This window comes from Lonchura striata, chromosome 8 (assembly GCF_046129695.1).
Source record: "Lonchura striata isolate bLonStr1 chromosome 8, bLonStr1.mat, whole genome shotgun sequence".
In the NCBI taxonomy this organism is placed as follows: Eukaryota; Metazoa; Chordata; class Aves; order Passeriformes; family Estrildidae; genus Lonchura; species Lonchura striata.
The window spans coordinates 36,808,700-36,834,735 of NC_134610.1; the positions used below are offsets into that span (position 1 = coordinate 36,808,700).

Sequence of the window (26,036 nt, forward strand, 5' to 3'; positions counted from 1 at the left end):
CCAGCTCTGCAGACTGGGAGAAATGACAATTTCAACTGCCTTCCCACCACCCCCTAAGCCAACCTCTCTCCAGCAACGGTGCTGGTTGGATTCCAGCCCTGGTAATCAGAGCTGTATTGTGATGGGTTCTGTTATTTGAGCTGCAAATATTTAATCAAATTTAATAAAATTGGACTACACGATATGGCGGTTTTAAATTACCAACACAAAGCCAGAGCGTTGCCTGGTGCCAAAAATCTGAAAAGCTCACCCGTAATAAAGAACTTTATTTAGGATGTGCTCCAGCCTTCCCTGCCTTTTGTTTACACCAGACTGTTCAGGAGCCTTTCTTCTCCAAGCAACTTAACATTCTTGGCACTGGGAATTCTGCAGGATATTGCTGTGCCAGAGCCTGACGTGCTGTTGCGTTGAAAGGAAAATAAAAGAAAACAATGAAAAAAAGATTCTCTCCTGAACCTTACAAAAGTGAGCTCGTTTGTATCCCAGACCAGTGCCCAGGAGATTAATGCTGGTACCCAAAAAGAACAAGTGCCAGCATTCTGGCAAACCAAAATCAGCTGAACATCCTCCTGCTGGAAAACAACAAGGAGTTTGGTGGCTTTCACTCTTTAATAATGTGATTAGCTCCATTTATCATCCTTAATTCCCCCTGTCTGACAGTAGGAGCTCGCCCAGCAGGAGCTTTGGTGAGATCCCAGTTTGGGAAGCAGCATAGGGTGAGATGTGCAGATGTCTTCCTTCTCTTGCAGGAACTCCCTTCCAGGACACTGGGAGCAAGAAGGGCACCTGCTGCTCAAAGCCAATCTGACAAGGTGCCCTGAGGTGATGAGCCAGGCAGGTTTGGGAGCATGTCAAAGCCCATTTTTACTGTGGTAATGCTAACAGGGTAGGAACGGATCACCTGGCATCACAAGGCATAGAAAAGAACTAAAAATCTCTTGGCATCAGGCTGCCCACAGGCCCTAAGTGATAGGTTTGGTGCCAAGGGATACTTCCCTACATGGAAACGCTGTGAATCCCCAGGGCAACTTGGAAGCTCTTCCATTTCCCAGGAGCAGAGAGGAGAGGATGCCATGTCCTTCAGCAAATCCAGTTTTCTAAGCTCAGCTTTTGGAGTCCTCCAGGAAGGGCACAGTCAAAAGTACCACCCCCAAAGCCACAGGGGCACCCTTCCCAGGGAAAACCTGCATGCTGGAGCCAATTTTCAACTGGGTTCCCGTGCAACTGAAGTGCTTGTTACTCATCAAGAAACCAACCCAAGGGGGACCAGAGACAACTGCACAGATGGGAATCCATCCATAGCAGGGTAGGTGCTATGGTTCCTAGTGAGAAATTCCCAAAAGGGGAAAATTTCATCACTGAAAGGCTGGTCAGGCATTGGAATAGGCTGTCCAGGACAGTGGTGGAATCACCATCACTGGAAGTGTTTAAAAAACCTGTGGATATGGCACTTGGGGCCATGGGTTAGAGGCCGTGCTGACTGAAGATTGGATGATTTTTGAGAGCTTTTCCAACCTTAATGATTGCATGATCTTTCCAGAGAAGCTTTTTTTGCTGTCCTGAAGTGATTCCCAGCATGGCCAGTGAGGAGACCTGCTCTCTGAGGAGGCTGTGCCCTCACAACTGAGCCGTTCCCCGAAGGCAGCAGCCCCGAGCTGGCCGGCTTTGGGAGCCCGGGCTGTGCTGGCTCAGGCATGTGCTACGGAGCTGAGGAGCACAGCCAAGCCAAACAACCTGGTTTACATAATACAGGCTTGAGGAATACCTGACCTGCTCAGCCACCATGTAGGGAAAAGCCAGACTGAAAGAGAACTGTCTAGGTGTGAACCAAACCCTCGCAGGAAGCCCTGGTGCTTGCCCTGGCACAAACCTCCTTATTTACCTCAGGTACAAACTCATACATAAAATGCAAATCCCCTAAGAAATTAACTTTTTCTCAGTGCTTTACTCACTCAGCAAAGCATAGTTAGGATGGAGACACGCAGGTCTCTGTGAGAGCTTTGGGTTTGGGAAAACATCTCCCAAACTTCCACACATGGCTTCGCTGTCTCCTGCACTCCTCACACACCCTGGAGCAGCCCCAGGCTCCCTGGAACACTGGGAGTACAGTGACAGGTGAAGGGGGAGCAGATAGAGAGGGGGCTTGGAAAACAAAGCACGGCCTGGAACCCAGCTTTTTGGCAGCATCCCTTCTTTTTCAGGAGAATCAGATCAGAGAGCTGAGCGCGATGGCAGAGGTGGCTGGCAGCGCGGTGAGGGAAGGCGAGCCCTACCTGTTTTTCTGAGTGGGAAGTCATCTTTGGAATCGTACATCCCCAGGACTGGGTGGTTGTAGGTGCCGGAGACGCCGCTTTGGGGTGGGGAGCTCTGGTCCAGAGAGCTGTGCTGGGTCTTCCTGCACAGAAGGAAAGAGAAGGAGAAGGGACAAGCTTTACACCAGTGACACGCAGAGGGGACGGGTGCAGCGCCCGCCACCTCAGAAAGTGGGAATGGGGCAAAGGCAAAGGCTCTGGCTTTCTCCTTCTGGGCATTCCTACAAAAAACGCAACTGAAATCCAATCTACAGGAAGGTAGTTAAGTTAGTTTTCAGTGTAAGACTACACCTTGGCTCAGCTCATGCAGGTATTTAACCACGAATATAAATTCTAAGACTGTAACCTGGACTGGGTTTTGCTAAGTCATGCTCCTGAATCTCAGCACAGGTGAGATCTCACTTCGGCACAAGTGAACCATTTCCCTCCCCAAAATAAACCCTGGGCTCATCAGACAGAGTCCAAGGCTGAAGCATTGGACCTGGCCAGCAGCAGCCATGGCACACAGGTGGCCTCATGCCTTTCCCCCTGCCTGTCCTCCCATCCCAGGAGCTCAGCAGAGACGGGACCAAAGCACTCAGCACCTTTCCAGCTGAACTTCCTCAAGATGATAATTTATGGCTTTGTTTGAGCAGGCTGCTGGAAGTAAATTACAGTCTGTTTGCTGAGGATATTAAATAATGAATGAGTTTTCTCAGCCTCCTACCAGTTTGTTGGCTGCATCTTTGCTGCTTAATGACTTGTGCCCAGCTTTGCTGTTTCTCAGGAGCTCCACCAGCCTGGGAGAAGGCTCCAGCCAGCAGAGCAGCTCCATCAGCAGAGTGACTGATGTAGCCATGCAGGTGACTCACTGGGCTCTCACAACTTCACTTCAAATAAACAGAATTTAAACACCAGATTTCTTCTAAGTGCTAATGGATTTGGGACAACAGAAAGCGTTTTGGAAAAAAATGAAAGTGACTATTTGAAATTTTGTACTGCCTAAAAACCAAGCTGAAAATATTCTCCTACAAAAGGTTCTTCAAGGAACCAAAATGAGCCATTCCCAGCTGAAAACTGCACAAATTCACACCATTTCTTGAGTAGTACTAATCCCTTGAGTGCAAGTTCGAAGTTGGCTACTGAGATCCAGAGCATCAATTCCACTGCAAGTTAAAGCCTTCAGAAAATAAGGGGCTAATGAAATACTAGGAAAATACATTGAATTTTCTATATAATTACAGAAAAAAAAAAAAAAAAAACAAAACAAAACAAAACAAAAAAACCCTTTTGCACATTTTATTTGAACATCAACATTTTCTACTCCCATGGACTTTCTAGTGGGAGGTGTCCCAGCCTATGGCAGGGGATGGAATGGGATGGGCTTCAGAGACCCTTCAGCCCAAATTGTTCTGGGATTCTATGTGGCTTCCGAACCCTCCCTCTTCATTATCCAGATTTCTCTGTACATAAAGAAAAATTATTTCTGGGGCTCTTGCAGGGCTGTGTTTCCCACACCCGCCCCATGCTGTGCCACATCCCCACACCTGCATGCCCCCATGCACACTTCAATCTTCACCTGCAATCAAAACAGAGACAAACTGAAAAAAAAAAAATAAACCCTCCTGAGAAGAGACGTGGCTTTTTTTCTGCTGGGATCTGCTTATTCCAGGGGAAGGCAGCACGCAGAGATGTTTCACTCCCAGGAATCCTGGGTGTTGTGGACTGAGAGCCCTGAGTCCCATCAAGTCACACAATGACAGTTTTGGCTCTCTATGAGCAACAGATTTTTTTTGCCTCTTTTTTTTTTTTCTTTTTTAATCATGACCTAAGCAGCACAATCGAGTACATTTAAGCTATTTTCATCCCTTTGTCAGGCAATATGCAGGAATTCAAAGGGCCTGTTTAGATGTGTTCCAGGGCTGCTGAATGCCAGATATTGAGCTCTGCAAACAGAATACATTCCCTGGCTCCAGGGATCTGATGCTGCCTCCAGCAGCATGCACTGGTCTGCATGCCCCTTCAGGAATGTCAGAGCTCTGGCAGGAGAAGAAATTGGACACTGCATGGAGCTTGCAGACATTCCTGAAAGCACATCCCTTCATTCAAGGCACCCTCCATTCCCTGAGCTCCTTCAAACACCCACATGCACAGACAGAAAGGTTGGAGTGATGATCTTGGAAGTCTTTTCCAACCTTAATGATTTCATGATTTGATATTTCATCCTTCAATCATGTTCAGCAAGGTGCACTGAATATACATTTAGACATGCACTGAATATACACGTAGACATGTGCTGGAATGTTTTGTGTTCACACCCCTGGATGTTGGGGATCACTCAGGGTGTAATTCAATGTGTAATTTAAAATATAATTGTAGCTCTCTCTTCCTCCTCACCATGCAAAAATACTCAGTTAAACTCCCTTCCATGGCTGCTAGCACACAGAGTGGCTGCTTCCCAAGCACTGCTGACAGCTTCCCAGGGAAATCACAGAGAACAGAAATTCCTGGGAGCTGCCCAGTGTGTTCAGAACTCAGGGGAGGGACAGTCTGACAATGCAGTTCCAAAGTACCTCCCGGAGTGGTTTGGGCTGGAAAGGACATTAAAGACCACCTTGTTCACCCCTTTCCACCATCCCAGGTTGCTCCAAGCCCTGTCCAACCTGGCCTTGAGCATTTCCAGGGCTGGGACATCATCCTAGAGGTCTTTTCCAGCTCTAATACCTCTGTAATTCCATGCCAGCGGAACATTTTTCCTGTCACAGCCACTGACGTCAGACCATCATGGTGCTCAATACCCTTAGGAGCCTTTTTTTTTTTTTGCCCAAGCAATGCTTTCCATTTTTTTTTTTTAAAGGAATTCACAAACCTTAGTAAGACCAAGGGAAGTGCTTAAAAGCAGGCGTGTTGCTTCGAGAGGCTCTCCCAGCATCTGTTACCACTTAATCACCTCACATGTTCACAGTGAGAGCGTGGAGTGTATCTCCTGCAAGCCCCACTCGCATGTGCTCAACCCAGCCACCACCCAACTGCATCACAACACAGCTATGTGGGGACAAGAATGTCTCCAGAGCTCAGCTGGTAACCTATGAGATGCCATATAAATAAATACTAATATATCAGGAATTTAAAGGTTGATTCTCCTTTTGGGAAAAAAAAATGGTTTTTTTTAATAGAATGGAAAGGAAAAAATCCTTAACTTCTGCCTGAACAAGTGAAGGGTGCATTTAAAAAATCCTGTGTTGCTGCCATCTGCCCTCCTTGAGGGTTCAGCAGGACAATTCAGCACTGAGAAAGAGCTGTGAGGCCCCAGAGCTTTGTCCATCTTGGATCAGAATCCAGAATAACAATTTTCACCCTGTCACAAAACAGATGGAAAACGAGGGGAGCGCAGGACCTGAAATTTTTGTGCAGTGGTTTTTGTGTTCTCTGCCTGCTGGCATCCCTGAAGCATCACAGGGAAGGGGCGTTAGGATGCATAAGCACAACAACAAACCCAAACCACATTTTGGTGCTCAAAAAGTTCTCAGCATCAGCTGAGGGAACATCCTGAAACCCCAAACACAACATGACTAAAAACCTGCAGCAGCCCAGGTCTTGCATCTCAGAGAATCCCAGGACAGTTTGGATAGGAAGAGATTTAAAGCTTATATCATTCCACCCCCTGCCATGGCAGGGACACCTTCCACTGTCCCAGGCTGCTCCAAGCCCCAGTGTCCAACCTGACCCTGGACACTGCCGGGGATCCAGGGGCAGCCACAGCTGCTCTGGGCACCCTGAATTCTAACCGACCTTGAACCATACCTGCATTAACTGTTATTTTAACCATCTCTTAAAGAAATGGAGGCTCAGAGTCTTCAACCACCTTTAATGAAATCCCCAAGTCTCAGATTAGATTTTCAGAGATCTGTTAGAGCTGCTCAATCTCACTTTGCCTCCAATAACATCTGAATTCTTCTGCCAACTCCACTTCAGCATTTCTGTCCCGGCTCAGAGCTGGGATAGCTTTCAAATTTCATTGCAGCTCAGTGTCTGGAATTTGGAAACATCTGCTGGCTATGACCTCATCCTCCCTGTACACACATTCATTTCTTAAGACTTAAAACACTGTCAGTGCTTCAGCTTGAACATTAATTTCATGGCAAAATGAAATTACTTTTGTAACTCAAAATTTCATGAATTTTGAGGTCACTAAAGTCAACATCCAAAGCACTTTAGCTTTTTATTTAATAAAGACAGTGACAAAATCAGAGCAGTGGAAACTTCCAAGTCACATGAAATTTCTAACTGTCTTCAGTACAATGAAAAAGTTGATTTCTGAAATTGAAACTGGAGACCAGCAGCTGAATATTTTCAGTTGAAAATGGAGACGTTGAGGTAGTTGTGATTAAAAGTGTAGACTGGACCCACTAGATGGTTTCAGTAAGAGCCAAGTAAACGTCAAAGTTTGAGAGATTAAGAAGAGCAGTAAGCGTTAAAAGCTTTAAAATTCAAAGCTTGACTATCCTGAACTGCAGGAATTCACTGAATCACAGAATATCCTGAGTTGGAAGGGACCCACAAGGATCATCAAATTCCAGCTCCTGAACATAAAAAGAACTATTCCTCATTTGTTCCTAAAGTTCAAGTTTTATAACAGCATGTGGGATCAAATCCTGAGTGAAAAGCTGGAGGACTGAAAAAAGCTGATCTCCGACTGTAGAACTTGTGAGTTTGAATAATTGTGGATTCCAGATGACACAGAGACCTCCCTCTACACACAGAGCACTGTGACACCATCACAGCAGACACAAAACCCACTCACACTGGAACCTTCTGGAAAGTACATTTTGGGAAAGCACAGGGATGCTGTCACTGCTCTGGCTCATCCCACAAGCACATCAGGTCTACGCCCTCATGGAACTGGGGACAGAGGTGGCACTGGCTGAGCCCTGCAGAAAGTCCAGCACCACTTACCCGTACCAGAAGCGAGGGTCGCTGGATATGCAGTGGTTGAGATTCCGGTGGGCCAAAGCCTTCTTCTTGTTTAACACGAATTCCTGCAATTTCATCTTCACTTCTGTGCTTGCCACTGCACCTGTGATTGAAAACAAATAAATTAAAAAAGGTTATTAAATCAATTCACACGCTTGAAGGAACTTTAAATTTCTAAAATAGATCCCAAATCAAATCTTTCATTTCCAGTCCAAAAAAAAAGGATTTTGCTTTCAAAGAGAGAAGAACAAAGTGCCTCTAGTAAGGAGGGCTCCCTTTTTATCCCTTTAGCTTGGCATAGATTCACAAGTTATGTTTGAAAACACAGATGAAATTTGGTTTATTTCACCAGAAAAGGATGTTACACTTGCATAGAAGCACACTCAGAATAAAACACTTGTCTGGAGTATCCCAGCTCTCTTTGAACTACAGTTATTTAAGAAAAGGGGTCTTGTGCACCCTCAAGTTGCTAAATGTCACATCTAAAAGCAGAAGGGGAATGAGCCCAGTGGCTCATGTGTAGGTTTTGTCTTGAAAACTCCTGTAAACAGGGACCTCTTTGTTCCCAGGTCTCTGTGCCGACCACAACCGACGTAACATTTCGCTTCATTTACAAGCGTGCAGATCTCTTGCTTCAGATAGAAAACCTAACATTTAAAAAAAATTAAAGAAAGAGAGCCAGTCATTCTGCAGAGCTAAAATGTCAACTGTGTAATCCCTAATCATGATTTCTTGCACAATGGAGAGCAGGCTGTTGCCCTGCCATGATGGATCCCAGTGACCATCGGGTTGACAGCCCAGACTCCCAGGCAGGGCTCCTGATGGAGCAATGCAGCCCAAGTTTGGCAAGGGGACACGTGGAAAATGACACTTCATCCACACCATGGCATAAGGCAGGAGCTCCAATGGAGAATATCTGGGCTGGGAGGAAAGGGAAAGGCCAGGGAAGCTGCCAGCTCCGCTGGGAACAAGAACTAAAAGATCATCCTGCCATGTTCTGGTGTCCTGTGCCCTGCTCAATGACGAGGTAACATCTGACATGCTGGGACAACAATTCCTGGGCTCTCCAAGAGCAGGGATCTGCAGTGTTCCCACAAGGCACTGCCTAGAGCTGTTAAATGGTTCAAACACCAAAGCGAGAAAATTCTCCTTTTTTGGAGCCCTGTATTTCTCACAGGCTCCACAAACACAGATTTGGTGGAAAGTTCAAGTGAAGAGCTGGAGATAAATTCCTGAGTAGCAGAAGGGGTGACAAATCCATGCTTGAAGGCCTTCTCCCTCCAAAACTGTCATCCTTAGAACACTCAAACCTGGCTGTGTTCTGTCAGGCTGGCATAAACCTCTTAGAAGATTTGAAGTTGAATATTTTTGGAGTGTAAGCTTTACCTCCTTTACTGGAAGCTGAAAGGTATCATAGAACCTCAGAGAGCTTTGGGTTGGGAGGAACCCTAAGGATCATCTCATTCAACTCTGCCATGGGCAGGGACATCTTCCACTGTTCCAGGCTGCTCCAAGCCCTGTCCAGCCTGGCCTTGGACACTGCCAGGGATCCAGGGGCAGCCACAGCTGCTCTGGGCACCCTGTGCCAGGGCCTGCCCACCCTGCCAGGGAACAATTCCTGCCCAATATCCCATCCATCCCTGCCCTCTGGCAGTGAAGCCATTCCCTGTGTCCTGTCCCTCCATGCCTTGTCCCCAGTCCCTCTCCAGCTCTTCTGGAGCCCCTTTAGGCCCTGGCAGAGGCTCTGAGGTCCTCTTGGAACCTTCACCTCTCCAGGTGAGCACCCCCAGCTCTCCCAGCCTGGCTCCAGACCAGAGGTATTAACAAATAAGGAGAACAAACTCCACCTCTCTCACACTCTCTTCATATTTCAGAACAGACAATTTTAGCTTCTCTTTGCCAAATTTTGTGATGTGAGAAAAATAACTTAAGTATCCTTAAGCACTGAGGTGTGATAATGATTCTACACCACAGCACTTCTTAAATAAAAAGTAACTTAAAAATAAAACTGTAGCCATGGGAACAGGATCTTCAACTTAACATCCCTAAATTCTGGGTTTTTTTCCTCTACACCTCTGTGTTCCACCCAAAAGACACTTTGCTTCCATTTTCCAGAGATTCAGGTGTTTTAATTTCTTTTTAGATTACTTTAATGAGCATGGCCGTGTTTTGTTTCTGAGGAGAGGCCCAGCAAAACACGGATCAAACATCAACAGCTGATAGGAGCAGCAGGGGGGAATGCAAATGCTTAGGGATTCTGAACCTCTGGCCTTTCAAGCACTTAAAAAGGTCTCCCAGACTCCAGTTTGTTCCTACTGAAAAAATTCTTGGAGCTTTATCTTATTCCTAGTTCCCAGCTAGCATCCCATCTTCCTTCCACCACTTCTCCCATCTGAAACCAGACATGAGGAGTTGATGGCACAACTTGGTATTTTGAGGTATTTTTCCTCCCATTTACTTGAAGAAAAAGCCCACACAAGCAGCCCAGAGTGTCTCTGATAAGGGACATTGTGAGGCCACAATGATCTCCTCAAGTGCATAATGACACAGAGTGGGGAAGGCACCCACAAGATGTAACCTCCTGAAAAAATTCCCCTCATGAATGGAAACGCTTCAAAAAGGGGATAGCTGTGAACTCAACTATGTCTTAAAAAGAGTGAAATTCAGAGCAGCAGAAAGAGAAAAGGAGTGCAGCATGCATCTGGTGTATTTTATGGGCTTAATATTCTGCCTCCATTAGGAATGTTGCCAAAAATACTTCAAAAAATGTTAAATCAAGGGAAGAGAGGATACGCTTCCTTTTGAAAAATGCTAAAATGGCATTTAGTGAGACAAAAATGAAGATAAAGCAGAGAAATGCATTTCTCTCTTCCCCTCAATTCCCACAAGCTCCCTGTGCCCTCTAGGAGGTTTCTCCAGCTTTCTGAGGCTCCTTCATGGCTTCCATCTGCCTGTCACCACCCAAAGCAGTGGTGCTTTAGCCACTTACTCTCTTTCCCTTTCTCTTTGTTTTTCAGCTGCTGCAGTTTCTGCTCTCGGTGCTGCTTCTCCAGCTCCTGCTCCTGTCGGTGCTGCTCCAGCTTCCTCTGGTGCTCCAACAGCTCCTGCTGATGCTTCATGGCCAGCATCTCCTGCTGCTGCTGCGGAGAAGGGAACAGGGAAAAGGAGCAAATTAAGACTAGAAGCCTTCCCAGAGGCAAAGCAGAGGCTGCAGGCAGGTGACAGTAACAGTGCTTCATTCCTGGCAAGAAAGACAAGCATGGGCCTCCTTTTATCTCTGTCACCTGATTTTAAATAAAACCCCACTAGGGCACCCTCAATATTATTTGTTGCATAGAGAAATTGTAGAAATTGTGGCTGCCCCATCCTTGGAAGTGTTCCAGGCCAGGCTGGATAGGGCTTGGAGCAACCTGGTTAGTGGAAGGTGTCCTTGCCCACGGCAGAAGGTAGAACAAGATGGAATTCAATGTCCCATCTAACTCAAACCACACAGAGATTCCATGATTAATTATAAAAAGAGTTGCTCCAACAGATAAAATAAATAATTCCCCGAACAACTTCTCCAGGAAGGACTTTCCCTGGCCCTCTCAACTCACCCATATTCATGGGAATAATCAGGAGACACGATGTCTAACTAAGGTAGTTATTTCCAAAGCTCGGATGGGACATCCAAGGCTGGAAGCACTACAGGCTCCTGCCCCAGTGCAAGCCCCCCGGGCTCCCCAAGGAGCTGGGAGGTGTCAGGGTGCCCAGGAAGCTGCTGGGAAAGCCGGGGTGCACGCCCCAGAGCAGAGCACACCGTTAGGGACGGAGGGCGCTGGGGGGAGCGCCCCGTGTCCTGCAAGGCTCTGGAGCAGCAGGTGTCCCAACAGCACACCCAGCAGCCTGCAGAGCAGCGAAGGCATCTCTGCGGGGCTAAAAACCGCTCGTCCTTGAGAAAGCAGATCTGAAACCAGGACTGGCCACCTTCGGTTTGATCTGCACGCTGCCCAGCCAGGTGCGGGCCGGGCCAAGGGTGTGGGTGTTCCCGGGCCTCCCGCAGAGGCCTGCGGTACCAAGGCCCCTGGAGCCTCCGGAGCCTCCGGAGCGCCCGCGCCCACCCCGCACTCTTTACGTTGGCAGCTTATAAACCGAGGGATTGAACGGAGCTGGCAGCCTCCGGCCTCTCCAGGGCTCTGCTTAATGGGGGCCTGTGCTCCAATACCACCCACCGCTCCCACAGAACCCCCGAGGCGGACGGGGATCAGGAGCATGGAATTGTGGAATGGCTTGGGTTGGAAGGGACCCTAAAGATCACGCCCTTCCAAGCCCCTGCTGTGGGCAGGCTCCAAGCCATGGCTGTTAAGACAGGGAATCTGCTCTCTCCGAGAACACCTCAATCCATCCTTCTCCAAACCCTGACAGCTCCTGCATACACGAGACTCCCACCCGAAAGTATTTTCTTCTTGAGCACATTTTCCTTCTAATCCCTTTAGCTGAGATTCTTGGGGTTCCTGTGCAGGGTCAGGAGTTGGGACTTGATGATCCTTGTGAACCCCTTCCAGCTCTGGATATTCTAGGCTCTTCTGATTAATTTGTGGCATTGCACATTTGCATCGCCCAATGCTTCAGCCGTGGATGCACAGTAAATACAAATACTATCACACTATTCCATATAAAGATGGAAAAACAACAAAACAATCTAAGAGGTACTTACAATCTGCCTGGCTATCTGCTGGAAATCCCTGCTGCTGCCTGTTCCAAGCAGGCAGGCTGCTGTAAAACACCAGCAATCCAGTTATTTTGCAGTGACTGAACCTCTGCTCCCCCTCCTAATTCAATTGAATTATATATAAACAACCAAAAATCCACACTGGAAAAAAAAATAGAAAAGGAGGAAAAAAATAGAGAAAACCAGCTATTTTTGTTTTCTAATTAAGCAGCAGCTTCTACTAACATGTATCCATTTGGGGAAAGAGTCTCTCCCAACTTCGAACAAGTCCACCACATGGTGGGCTTTGAGAACCTCGCCATGGAAAGTATGCAAATGAACAATATTTAATGCACAATATGGTAAAACAGGTTTTGTTATTTTTATGGAATCAGGAGCCTCTTCTCTCCATCTGCAGTCTCCTCGGCTCTGCGGTCTCTGCTTCCTGCAATGGTTTACATACATTAGGCTGCTTTAGAAGGAGCTGTGCTTTCATTGACATCTGGAGTGAAATGGGAATGAAAGGCCCAATTTGTCGCTGGATGGTTTAGAGAAGTTTCATTAGGGATGTATTGTCTCTGCTCATTTTGACCCCAGTTTCCACAAAGCCTATTCTTAATATAGTTTTTGAAATGGTTTAAAAGTTGGGGAAAAAATGTAAAAAATAGAATAATGAAGCCATGTCTCTGACTGTACCCATGAAGAATGAAAAGAAATCACTGTTGGCGTCTGCTGTAGCCTAGGAAAACAAAAAGGAAAAAAACTATTCATGTGTCTTCTCTGGGTTATTTCTCCACACTTACCAGGAGTGTTACGGGAAGACAAAAATTTATGTTGGAGATCAGGAAAAAGTTCTACTCCCAGAGGGTGCTAGGCACTGCCCAGGCTCCCCAGGGAATGGCACAGCCCCAGGCTGCCAGAGCCCAAGGAACATTTGGACAATGCTCTCAGGGATGTACAGGCTGGGATTGTTGGGGTGTCAGGAAAAACATTTGTTTCTGGTTCATTTAAAGAAATTGAGGTAAATTTGAACAGGCACTGCCCACTCAGACCCTGTGTGTTCACCACACACAGCTGAGGCGGGGGGTTTAACCCCCAGCTGTGTTTCCCAAACACTGAAATGTCATTGCAAATGGATTTACTGAGGGAAATCCCAGGATCTGAGACTAACTCAGCCCCAGGTCTGAGGAGCACTGTGTGACAGACACACACACACTGCATTAGGGAGCTAAACATCTGAACATCTGAATTAGGTGCTCTTGCCAAAATCAATATTTGTAAATATTCATAACTATGGGGATTCCTGCATATGTTTAATGTCACTGCTCCCACTATTTCTGAAAACTGCACAAATGTTCAACTGTACCTGCAGTAAGTGTTGCTGGTGTTCCTTTAGCATAAATTAATATTAATAAAGGTAACAGGGAGGATGCAGAGCATTTCCAGGTATTTATGAACCGTCAGCCTACCGTGAGGACTCAGCAATCCAGAGGATTTTGCTACCACATTCCTCAATTGTCTTTAGTGCTCCAGCATGTCTGCCTGGGAAGGGGACTGACACCTTATCAGTAGGGAAACTGTCACAGAGAGACTTTTTTTAAAGGAAAACACAGCAAAAATGGTTCTCTTTAGTCTTTGCAGTGCCCTCCCTGGAAGCATGGAGTGCTGACACCAAGATCCCATTTCCCAGAGAGAACCAGGATGGATTTCATAGAGACACATTGCATTAGGACTTCCACAACCAATCCTCCAGCTGCCAAACAAGAAGTCAAGCAGAGATCCTTCCTGTCCCCCCGCCAGCTCACACTGGCTCCTGGGTGTTTATAAGAGATATTTTGACTAGCAGCAATAAGTGGAAAGGAGAGCAAAATAATTGTGGAGATAAGCACAAGCCTGGGTGAACAGAAGTTAGAATGCTTCTGGCTGATAGATATTCCCTGGCATGCAAAGTTGCTGTGCCCAGCTCCCAACTGCATCTCAATTCACACTTGAGATCAGCTCCAGCATGGGGGGTTATCAGGGAAAGGTTCTTCTGCCACCTGTCCTGGCAAATTCTACAGTTTTGGGGCTTTAAATCAGGTATTCAAAATTATCTTTGGGCTAAGGCTCTGTAAAAATAAAGTCAAATCATAGGTGAGGATGAACAAAAACTCTCTAAGTACACCTCAAATCATCCCCTGAAAAACCCTTGGCTATGGGTGTAAGCAAAGCACAGGCGCTGGAATTTCTGGGAGATGGATTTCTGGGAGATAGACAGATTTCTGGGAGCACTGTTCTGTTGGGCTGTTTCACAGCGATCCCAATGCTGGCTGGACTCTGTGCTTCATCTTTCCCCCATCCTGTTTACTGAAGTCTCAGGCTGTGCTCCAGTTTCAGGATCTGCTCTCTTGGCTCCGTGGCGGCGTGTTTGGGATATCTCCTGGAGCACCGGGCAGAATCAATCAGCTGTGCTGGGAGACAGGGAGGGGAGAACGCTGTGGCTTTCAGTAGCAGCCAAGACACAAAGATCTGGGAGAACGAGCACCTCGCATCTCTTTCCTGGGATACACATCCCACATGCCCACTTCCCGCCATCGGGCAGCTGACAGCCGGCTAATCCATGCCAGAAATTCCCATGGGCAGGGAATTTTCTGCAGGGAAATGATCCCTCCCAGCCAGCAGCTCCCTGGGCTGATCTCAGTCAGACACATCCTACTGAAAATGTCTGCTCAAGTTTATGAGGCTGAACCATCTCCAGGACCAGGAATAACGGCGAGGTTCGCTTCATGTCAGCTCCGGGTGACAAGATCCCATGTTTTTACCTTGTCAGCTTTACATACGGGTATGATTTTGTACCCCAGTCTCCTACCCATGTCATTACCTCTCCCAAAATGCTGGAAGCCCTCTGAGCCCTGAATACCTGCAAAGGTTCAGCACCGGGAAAGGTTCAGCAATTTGCATGAGCCTTTTGCTCCCTGGCTCCCACTCCAGCCTAACTTTTGTCTTCCTCCAGAAGCAGAATATCCAACAGCCTTTCCAGAAAGCAGCAAGCTCGGTTTGTAGTATCCAGCATATTCAGCTCCTCCTCCAATTTTCCCCTTTAAAGCTGAGGAAAACTTCTTTGAGTTTGCCTTTGGTGGGCTTTATGTGGTTATTGTTGAAGGGGAGGGAATCAGGAGCAGGGATTGCCCATTCCAGCACAGATGGCAATAAGTAAATCAGAAAATTTGACTTACACCAATCCCTGTAAACAGAAGAATCACATAAATTTCTGTAAAGGAGGAGCCTTAGATGTTTGATGCTAAGTAAGAGATGAGACCTTGGTCCTTGGAGGAGCAGTTACATCCTCTGTGAACTGTTTTGGGGTGTTTTGGGTATTACAGGAATTCCACATTTCTGGACATGAATGGATCAGCAGTAGTGTACATTAACAAGTAAATATTCCTGGCATAACAACAGGATCCAGTGAGATATTTTTTTTATTTCTGCCATGATTCTCTGTGTTCTCTTTGATTACTTCCAATTATTTTCTAAGTTCAAAATTAAGATAAAATTGAAGTTGAACATTTAGGTGTGGGAACTGCCAAAATATCCCTTCTGCTGTCATTTACTCTGAAAATCTAAACTGACAAAAAAATAACCATGGTGTCCCACGTGTATTTTACTCCAGAAAAATCTGGAGCTCCCATTCTGCTCCTTACAGCCAACCAACCGTGCCCCATCTCAGAAGAAACCAAAAGGAAATGCTTCTTCTACCAATTTCCAGTAGCTCTGTAAGGCCCAGAGCAGACAAACTTCCCTGTATGAGCATTCCAGCTTCACTCCTGACACCACCAGGAGTGCTTGGATGGAAGCAAAATGCCTGAATTATCCCAGCTTGATGCAGAACTCCTTCAACCAAGAGATGGGGTAAAAAGGTGTCCAAGCTGCTCCATGGATTTGTTGACAGAACCAATCCCTCCATGTGCAGGTTTGTCCTCACCGCTCTCACAAAAGATCCTGACTTTGAGGCTGAGGAAAAGTCACCACCCACCCCCTTCAAAGGGAGCAAATACTATGATCTTCCAAAAGTTTTCCCCAGGGTTGCTTCCATCAGAAGTTAAGTTTTGCAGGATCTAAGGTGTAAGTTTTGGAGTGGGCTCGGTGTGCCAGAAAAGCAAGGCAAGGTCACTGAGAAAGAACAAGAAGCCGTCTGGAAATAGTGCGAGCTCCAAGGTGTTCGAGTAGTAACGAGGCACAAAATGTTCAGTCTGGTCTTTTACCACTGGCTGTACCCAGCTGCAGCTTCCTAAGATGAATAATCCTGTCATCCCAGAATCCAGACAGAGGCGGACACCTGGTATCTCTGGGCTTTTCAAGCTCCTCTTGAAAGGGACGCGGGCTGTGAGGAACGGGTGTGCTGCGGAAGAGTGGCACAAAAACGAGCAGAGGCAGCCCCTCCACACTGCAGGAAGAGAGCACGGAGCAGACAGGCCCAGGAATGGGAGCTGGGATATCAGGGGGTGGGATGGAAGTTGGCCCTTCCAGAGCCCAAGGGAAGCGGTGCTTTGCAGGAGCCATGGTGCTGCTGGCAGCGTCCCTGGGGACACGGTGAAGGTGCCACAGGGGATCAGCAGATGACACCAACCCTAGCAGCAGAACTGAAACATGCCCAGCTCACTCTGTTGAGCAGGAGTCAACATGGAATCAACATGGAGAGGCCACCAAAGTGAAGGACTGGGCACTGTCAGAGCTATGCTGAGAGCAGCCCCACTAAAGGACGATTGGTTTTGGGGTGTCCAGTGAGCTACCACAGAATGATGGAATGGGTTGGGTCGGGTTGGGTTGAGTTGGGTTGGGAGGTATCTTAAAGATTATCCAGTTCCACTCCCTGCCATTGGCAGCGATACTTTCCACCACAGCCCCATCCATCCTGGCCTCGAGCAGCCCAGGGGTATCCTGCTGGCAAACCTGCCATTCCATGGGCAGGTGGCTCCACATGAAAGCAAGGAGCTGTTTCTCCCCTCAGCATCAGCATGACAACTATCAAGTCTAGACATCTTTGGGAAAGAATTACATTTTTTACAGCACACCAAAATCTGTCTGGAAGATTTCCTGCAAGATTTTCACTCCCTGAAACCAAAGGAATGGCCTGGGAGTTTCATGCCATGTATCTGAACAAGAGGCTGATCCCTTGGATATGTTGCTATCCCTCACTCAACGTAGGAATTCATTCTGTCAAGGGAAAAAGAACAATTTTAGGATCACTGCACAGCAAACATCCTCGTAAAGCTCTTTTCACTGCTGCTGCTTCCCTGCCCATCCTGTCTATGCTGCATGAACAGCCCAGCACTCCCTGTGCTACGGATGCATACAGTCCTTCCTCAGATGGTGGAAAACTGGGAATGGAATTGCACACCCACAGGTGAGGATTTCAGGCCCACGAGGAGCTGGGAGGCTCAGCTGCCTCCCTGTGCTGTTATGCTGCCACCAACATGCGTCAGCATCCTGAGAAGTTTCTGGCTGTGACTGTAAAACAGCCAGGGCTGGGAAGAGCCCTGCTCCAAGCTTGGACAGAGCAGATGAACCACATTCCCCACGACGTCCTCCCCTCCTTGCTGAGCTCACAGCACCCGAGGTGCCTCTGGCCCTGCCAAAGCGCCCATCCTGCACCTCTTCTATCCAGCCCTTGACCAGAAGGGCAAACGGAAAAGCTTTTGGTAACTTCCAGCTGATCTTGGCTGGGAATGAGTGACTCACAAAGGAAAAAATTCCCTGCCTGTTCCTCCACGACCAAAGGTCAGGCAAAGCTCGAAGCGGGACCTGTGAAGAGGCTTTCCACCAGCTCACCCAAGAGCCAGACCCCTTATTCCATCCTTGGTTTTGTTCAGGAAGGCAGATTTGAAGGCCATAAATATTGTCCCACATCTGGTGAATGCACAGAGGAGTGGAAAATCCACCTGGCTGAAGGTGAGTGGCTACCGGAGAGAGGAGCAGCCGCCGGTGCCTCCAGCCTCTGGCCTCTCCCTCAGTGCTTTCTGGAGCCAGGCCTGGACAATCTGCAGAGCTGCTCTAAAGCTGTGAAAGAAATAGCCTGCCCTGCTCCATACATGACTTGGCTTACTTTCCCCCAACATGTCAGGGTTTTCACAGAATCACCACTGAACGCTCTGGGTTGGGAGGGACATTAGGGCTCAGCCCATTCCAGCCCCCTGCTGTCTGCAGGGACATCTCCCACTAGAGCAGTTTGCTCCAAGCCCCGTGCCTCATCACTAATTTCTTCCTAATACCAATCTAAACTTACTCTCTTTCAGTTCAAAGCCATTTCCCCTTCTCCTATCTCTCTCTCCATGTCTGTGTTTTCTCCTAATCCTCCCACTCCTTCCCCGTGCTGAGCACTGTGTCCATTATAGAGCCCTTCCACAAATACTGTTTCACTCATTTCCTGGCTCTCTCCAACTTGCACCATCTTGGGGAATCTGGCACTTTTATGTGAAGGCCAAAACATAATGTCTATAAAAGCAAGGACTGGGACACGCTGGGGAAAGGATCACATGTTCAGGCAGTCATCGCCTTCTCCTCCTGCACTAGGTCAGTTGATTGAAACTGAGCTGATGGAAGCAATTCCAAGCTCTGGAAAAAGCCAAAACTTCAGCTCTCAATAGGAAAAAGTTATCTACTGGGATAGAAAAACAGGCAATCATGCCAGCACTTTCCAGGCCAAACTTCACTCACTTAAGTGTTCCTCACACTCCTGGCTTGTTTGGGGGATAGGATGGAGGGCTGTTCACTCCTACTTAGTTGCTGTCAGATCAGACCAGTTCCTCTATTCCCACCAACACCACACATTAAAAGCAATAAAACAACCTTAAACCACAACTTCTCCTGTACTAGCAAAGGAGTCAACACTGGAAACAAAGGAGCTATTTTAAAGCTTCACTAGCTGGGAGAGCTGGGGGCGCTCACCTGCACAAGAGAAGTCTCCAGGGAGACCTCAGAGCCCCTTGCAGGGCCTAAAGGGGCTCCAGGAGAGCTGGAGAGGGACTGGGGACAAGGCATGGAGGGACAGGACACAGGGAATGGCTTCCCACTGCCAGAGGGCAGGGATGGGTGGGATATTGGGCAGGAATTGTTCCCTGGCAGGGTGGGCAGGCCCTGGCACAGGGTGCCCAGAGCAGCTGTGGCTGCCCCTGGATCCCTGGCAGTGTCCAAGGTCAGGCTGGACACTGGGGCTGGGAACAGCCTGGGACAGTGGAAGGTGTCCTGCCATGGCAGGGGGTTGGAATTAGATGATCTTTACAGTCCCTGCCAACCCAAAGCTTTCAGGGATTTTATTAAATAAATGCTTTGCACTCATTGATTAAAATGGTGGATGCCAGGCTGTAGAGGAAAAAGCCAAAGTACTCAACTCTAGACAGTATCACATACACAGAACAGAGTAAAATGCAGAAATTCTCCCACCTTCACTGAAGCAGTTTCCAAAGCAATTCTGGATTTAACATTATCATAGAATCACAGAATGGTTTGGGCTGGGACAGACCTCAAAGCTCATCCCACTCCCAACCCCTGCCAGGGGTGTTCATGCCTGTGTGCACATGGGATTGAAAAAAAAAAGGCAAATAAATTTCTCCAAAAAGAGCTCTGCATCTTCACTCAGGACTTTTTCTATATCAAACTTCACAGCTCCAGTGTTTTACTTGCAGAAGATAAATGGGTTTTATTTCTTTAACATCCCTGCCCTGCTTTCTTCATGAGCTGAGCAGCTCCAAGTCCAATTTAAAGTTATGTATTTTAATTTTTCTGGCAAAATAATCACTTCCCTGCACTCACAGCCACTGGACTTAACACAGTTGCCAGTTCTAAAAGTCACCTAAATGTGGGCTGCCTCTGGGACATAGAGACAAGCAAGATGTTCTCCCAGAGAGAATGTGCCACAATCACACACTGGGGTAGAGTGTGGGGGTTTTCTTTGTGAGGCATCACAAGGCTTATTTCAATGATGTGCTGTTAGATTTTTAAAGCAACTCTGGTCCCACTGACACACTTACTACTCTCAGAGATCATCTTGCAGGCCACCCTTTGGTACAGGACTATACCATCCCTATTTTAAGGCGCTCATCTAGCCAAGCTTACATGCAAGACTAAGAACTTCATTACCTAATGGGCTGGATACACTGTGGTGTCTCAAAATTAGAGCTCAGCTTCCTTCTTACACAGATTTTGAGCAGAGTCAGTCAAAGCTTTGACATAAATGAGAGCAAATAGGTTCCTATCACCAGTGTTTTGAGCTTGGCCACTAAGTGGGAATAAGCCTGCCTGATTTTTCATAGACCAGTAACTACAGGCATGGACAGTTACAAGCAAATAATGGAAATATTTGTTACAGGAATTCCCCCACCCCAAGTGCCAGCCACGGGCAAATGTGCAACCACAGAAACATGGGGATATGTAAATGTCCCATACACACGCCCAGAGATGCACACATTGTGCATCCATGTATAAATACATTCACACCCAGGCACCTCCTCACCTCTGCCCTGGCCACAGCACAGTGGACTCCCCAAGGGACAGGGGCGTTTGCTATTAATCCAGCTTTAAACAGGGACACTTCTCACAAAGCCCAGCTCCTCTCTGTACTAAGAAGTCTGTAAATAACACCCCATTAACTTTTAATCCCATCTTCCCCACTCTGACATGCATTTTGTATTGAAATGAAAGTTATATAAGGTTGAATCGAGGTTGCTTTTTAATATTACATTAAGGCTATTTACCATGTGCAGTACTAATCCCCCTTTGAAAAAAGGAGCCTATTACCAATTCGGAAAGCTTGCGTTGCCATAGCAATAGTCCAGCACTGGGAAATATTTATATAATGTCTCATGTTTTCACTTGCAACAGCCATCTTCCAGACTGGACTGTTCACTGACCCTGCCTGCTGTTTCCTCCCTGTCCCATGCAGGGCACAGCACCTGCCTGGTGCCTAACTCTCAAAAATCTGACCGTGTCCAGACCCACCTGCAGGCACTGCCCCTGCATTCCCCGTTCCCGCAGTCCCACCACAGTCCCACACTCTCAGTCTGCAGCTTGTGCTGATGGCAAATATCCAATGAGAAGTTCCCATGCCACTGCTCCTAAAATGTGTGACCACAGTAGCAGGTAACCTCCTGCTAGGGTCAAATCCATTGAGGCATTTTTTGTGTCCAGGGAAGGGAACAGAGCTGGGAAGGGGCTGAGGGAGAGGAGAGGCTGAGGGAGCTGGGAAAGGGGCTCAGCCTGAAGAAAAGGAGGCTCAGGGCGGACCTGGTGGCACCCTGAGAGGAGGGTGGAGAGCAAGGGACAGGACAAGAGGAAAGAGCCTTGAGCTGTGCCAGGGAAAGTTTCTATTGGAGATCAGGGAAAATATCTTCCCTGAAATGGTGGCCAGGCGTGGAAACAGGTTCCCCAGGGCAGTGGTAGACTCACCACACCTGGAATTGTTCAGAAGTTGTGTGGGATGCAGCGCCTGGGGACCGTGGTGGTGCTGGTGGGTTGATGGTTGGAATGGATGATCCTGGAATGCTTTTCCAACCTCAACGATCCCACAGTCCCCTATCCCCGGCCACCCTTACCTTGATGTGCTCGTGCAGCTGCGCCTCATGCTGCCGAGAGAGCTGCTCGTGCTGCCGCTGGAACTCTGCGATCAGGATCTGCCTCTGGATCTGCTGCTTCTGCTTGAGGGCCAGCAGCTCCTGCTGCAGCTGCTGCTCCCGCAGCGTCGGCTCCGTCACCGGCATGGAGAACTGGTGATCCAGCCGCAGGTCCATGGGCACCGAGCTCGGCGCCACTTGCAAGGGCAAGGCTGTGCTCACGTCAACTGCGGGGGAGAACACGAGAGCAGGGTGAGCGTGGACCTCATCCAGCAAAGGATGGAGGAACCATGGTCTGAATCGAGAGCAGCACCATGAAATTCATGCCATTCCCTTAGGGGTAACCAAGGAATTCAGGGATCAACAAGTTTTCCAGGAGGCACCACATCCTAGAAACCCATGTGTTTGCTACAAGAAAAGAGCGTCTTGTGTGACCCATCCGTGCCTTCCAAACACACACACACACACACACACACACAGATTTGTTCCACTCAACCAGCATCACTGGAAATAAGGAGGATAAAGAGTAATCTGAGACTTCACAGAAAGGATTAATCCTGACTTGTGATGGATGAACTGATGGACTGCCGTGGTCAGGAACATGAGGCTCTCCCTTTAAGAAACTCATGTAAAAACCACAATGTGTTTTATAATAAATCCAAACTGGTTTGGCTTGGGAGGGACTTCAAAGCCCATCCAGTGCCACCCCTGCCATGGGCAGGGACCCCTCCCACTATCCCAGGCTGCTCCAAGCCCCAGTGTCCAGCCTGGCCTTGGGCACTGCCAGGGATCCAGGGGCAGCCACAGCTGCTCTGGGCACCCTGTGCCAGGGCCTGCCCACCCTGCCAGGGAACAATTCCTTCCCAATATCCCATCCATCCCTGCCCTCTGGCAGTGTCAAGCCACAACCCCTTTGCAATAACTGAACACAGCTTGTTTCTCCTAAAAAAAAAAAAAATTACTGCCACCCCATGAATGACTAAAAATCTTCTAAATTCCAGCTGAGTGACAGTTTTGTCTTTCACAGGTATACTGTATTTGCAACATTTGCTCACTCTCTCTCTCTCTCTCCCCCCCCCCCCCCCCCCACCCCGGGGCAATCCCTCAAAAACTCTGCTGAGAGCTTTGAATGAACATCAGTTACAGAAGAACAAAGGCTAACCCCTCAGAAACACTGAGCTTCAGCAAAACTGGAAAATAAAGGTGGGGTTTTTTCCTCCATATTCTCTGTCAGGACATTAACTTTATCCATCCCAGGGAGAGAGCTTTTCATAGGGTTTTTCCCAAATACTCTCATGGAGCAGAGGTCCAGGAGCATAGTCACCCCTCCCTGCACTCGGCTCAGCGAGGGAGGAGGAAGAGGAGGAGGAGACTTTCTTTTCTTAATGGAAACATTTTCGGCAAAAGGTCACATTACTGGAAGTGTTGCTATTTTTCAACCCACAAACTCTTCCCTCCACTTCCCTATTGTTTTCCTTCCTGTGGCCTTTTCTCCCTTCCCCTCTCTCCCCAGCAGGGCCACAGGAAGGATTCTTTGCCATGGATTGATTCCCGAGCCGCAGCCAGGGATTTTGGGGAGAGCAGAACACTCTGACACAGAGATAACCACACAAACTCACCTTAACATTGTGTCTGAGGTCTCTGGGGAGAGCTCAGAGCCCTGCCAGGGCCTAAAGGGGCTCCAGGAGAGCTGGAGAGGAACTGGGGACAAGGCATGGAGGGACAGGACACAGGGAATGGCTTCCACTGCCAGAGGGCAGGGATAGATGGAATATTGGGAAGGAATTGTTCCCCGGGAGGGTGGGCAGGCGCTGGCACAGGGTGCCCAGAGCAGCTGTGGCTGCCCCTGGATCCCTGGCAGTGCCCAAGGCCAGGTTGGACACTGGGGCTTGGAGCAGCCTGGGACAGTGGGAGGGGTCCCTGCCCATGGCAGAGGCGGGACTGGATGAGCTTTAAGGTCCCTCCAAGCCAAACCATTCTGGGATCCCATGTATTCCCCTTGTCCTGGCCCTCCAGGCCTTGTCCCCAGTCCCTCTTCAGTTCTCCTGGAGCCCCTTCAGGCACTGGAAGAGGCTCTGAGCTCTCATTGGAGCCTTCTCTTCTCCAGGCTCAACACCCTCAACCCTCCCAAGCATGCAAAACTCAACCCAGTTTCAGCAGAAGGAACATCCTGCCCCTTGTGACTGTGCCTTCAGATCCATTCCTCCTACTTTATTCCCCAAAAATGAGCCTTAAGTTGCCATTCCCTGCTGGAAAACAGTCCTAAGAAAACTTGACCCGTCCCCCATTTCCCATCCAATGGGACTCACCCCCCACAGCTGCAAGGATGAAGACCACAATTCCCATTCAGGGCTCTGGCAGAGGCTGCGTCATCCCTGACTCTCGACTATTTCAGGCTCCAAAAATCCCCTTTGCCCTGCCAGGAGCCGCTGACCCACAGAGCCCTGCTGAGCCCCAGCCAGCCCTCCCCGCTCAATGAATACAGCCCCACAACAAAAACCCGCCTGTATTCCAGGAGTTTGATGGGACACTCAAAAATTGCTTTTCTAGGTCCTGCCTCAAGAACTCACGAGCACAATCGGAGTCGTGACGTGAGCCAAGGCACAAAGATGATATTCAGGGCTGGCATGAGAAATGCCAAAGCCATGAATTAGGAGACAAAATCCTGATTATGAATAACAAACTATCTCACGGTCTTTCCCTGCTTTTATTTCTTCCTGTAGGAACAGAAAACCATCAATTTTATTTTTTTTCCCCCCACCCTTGGCATATAGGGAATTATTTTTTCCCTGTGGTCAAGTTAGCCTGATTTTTATTCCATGGTCATGTTACAATGATTTTTATATTAAGTTAGAACCAATCTTCTGGTGTTTCCCTTCCCAAATAAATAAAACATAGCTTTACATCAAAGCCTGCTTGCATGCTGCACGTTAATTAAGACCTAAGGCACTTCAGCCCCCTGGGTTGCTGATGGAGACTGGAAATTTGACATCTCGCAGCTCATCCATAACGCACTGAGGGGAACAACCCGAAATACAAGGAAATGAAGTGACCATCTCTGACCTGAAAGCAAAGTGAACTTCCTACAATACATATTTAATCATGGAATCACAGGATGGATTGGCTTGGAAGGAGCCTTAAAGCTCATCCCATTCCACTCCCTGCCATGGGCAGGGACACCTTCCACTATCCCAAGGCTGCTCCAAGCCCTGTCCAGCCTGGCCTTGGGCACTGCCAGGGATCCAGGGGCAGCCACAGCTGCTCTGGGCACCCTGTGCCAGGGCCTGCCCACCCTCCCAGGGAACAATTCCTTCCCAATATCCCATCCATCCCTGCCCTCTGGCAGTGAAGCCATTCCCTGTGTCCTGTCCCTCCATGCCTTGTCCCCAGTCCCTCTCCAACTCTCCTGGAGCCCCTTTAGGCCCTACAAGGCTCTGAGGTCTCCCTGAAGCCTTCCCTTCTCCAGGTGAACACCCCCATCTCTCCCAGCCTGGCTCCACTGGAAAAATTAAAAACATTTCATATAATGACATTACATTTCACATAAGACATTATCAGGGGAGTTTGTATGTGTAGATTCTCCCACACTCCAAAATGCAAAATATCTGCTCCGTAAGTCCCAACTGTTTTAGAAGGGATTAGGGGAAGGTGACGCTAAACCTGTGAATATACTTTTCAATAATACTAACAGTAATAATTGAATTGTCTTCCCCTTGTCTGATACAGCATTTTCATGCTGGTCTTTAAAGGATGGAAATACAGGTTTGAGTCCCAAAAACACATTAAAATGTTAAACCAAAAATTTGGTATGAGATGCACCAAACAAATATTTAAATTCAAACCTTGTTTCAGCATAACCTTTCCTTAAGGTTAATTTAAAAAATATTCACAGAATCCCAGAATCCCAGAGGGATTTTGTTGGAAGGCACCTTAAAGACCATCACATCCCAGCCCCCTACCATGGTCAGGACACTTTCCACTAGACATCAAAATGCAGTTTTTTAGTATCAAATGCTGGTGCAAAAACTACTCTTTTCTTTCCTTTTTTTTTTTTTTTTTCCCCACCCTTAATCTTATACATTTTTTAATTTAAATTTAAGCAGCACAGAAAACTGCCTCTCACATTTGAAATCAACCACACCTTCAAAGGGAAAGTGCAGGAAATGCTTTACCCGAGCTCTCCCTCCCTCCGGCACAGAGCAAGTCCTGCTGAACACAAACAGCTCCTTCCCAGCTCCTCTTTCCTATAATTCCTTTTGGAGAAGGAAAGGAAATCCCATCAACCTCCTCAAACCTGCTGCAAAACCCTGGGGAATGAGAGTCTCGTCAAGGTTGGAGGAAGAAATCAGTTCCCACTCCAAGACATATCCCACCTGCCCATGACAGAGCAAGCCTGGGAGATTCCCGAAATCCCAAGAATGGAGCATTCCAGCCTCTTCTAGTGACTCTCCAGTGCCTGGTGCCCTCCCAAATCACTGCCCTCCAGGAATGAGATGT

General features: G+C 47.9%; 1 protein-coding gene across 6 annotated transcripts in view; it reads right to left on the bottom strand.

Moving 5' to 3' along the window:
• The window catches only part of HDAC4 (histone deacetylase 4), a 175,928-nt gene that overhangs the window by 60,384 nt on the left and 89,508 nt on the right, over positions 1-26,036 (bottom strand). For 4 of the 6 annotated variants that reach the window (XM_021539611.2, XM_021539612.2, XM_021539608.2 and 1 more), the window contains exons 4-7: positions 21,522-21,766; positions 10,255-10,405; positions 7,248-7,368; positions 2,274-2,395 (exon numbers count right to left, since the gene is read on the bottom strand). In XM_021539611.2, the coding sequence (XP_021395286.1) occupies positions 2,274-2,395; positions 7,248-7,368; positions 10,255-10,405; positions 21,522-21,766 (639 nt within the window). The remainder of the gene's footprint in view (positions 1-2,273; positions 2,396-7,247; positions 7,369-10,254; positions 10,406-21,521; positions 21,767-26,036) is intronic. The other 2 variants (XM_021539613.2, XM_021539610.2) reach the window with 1 other exon arrangement.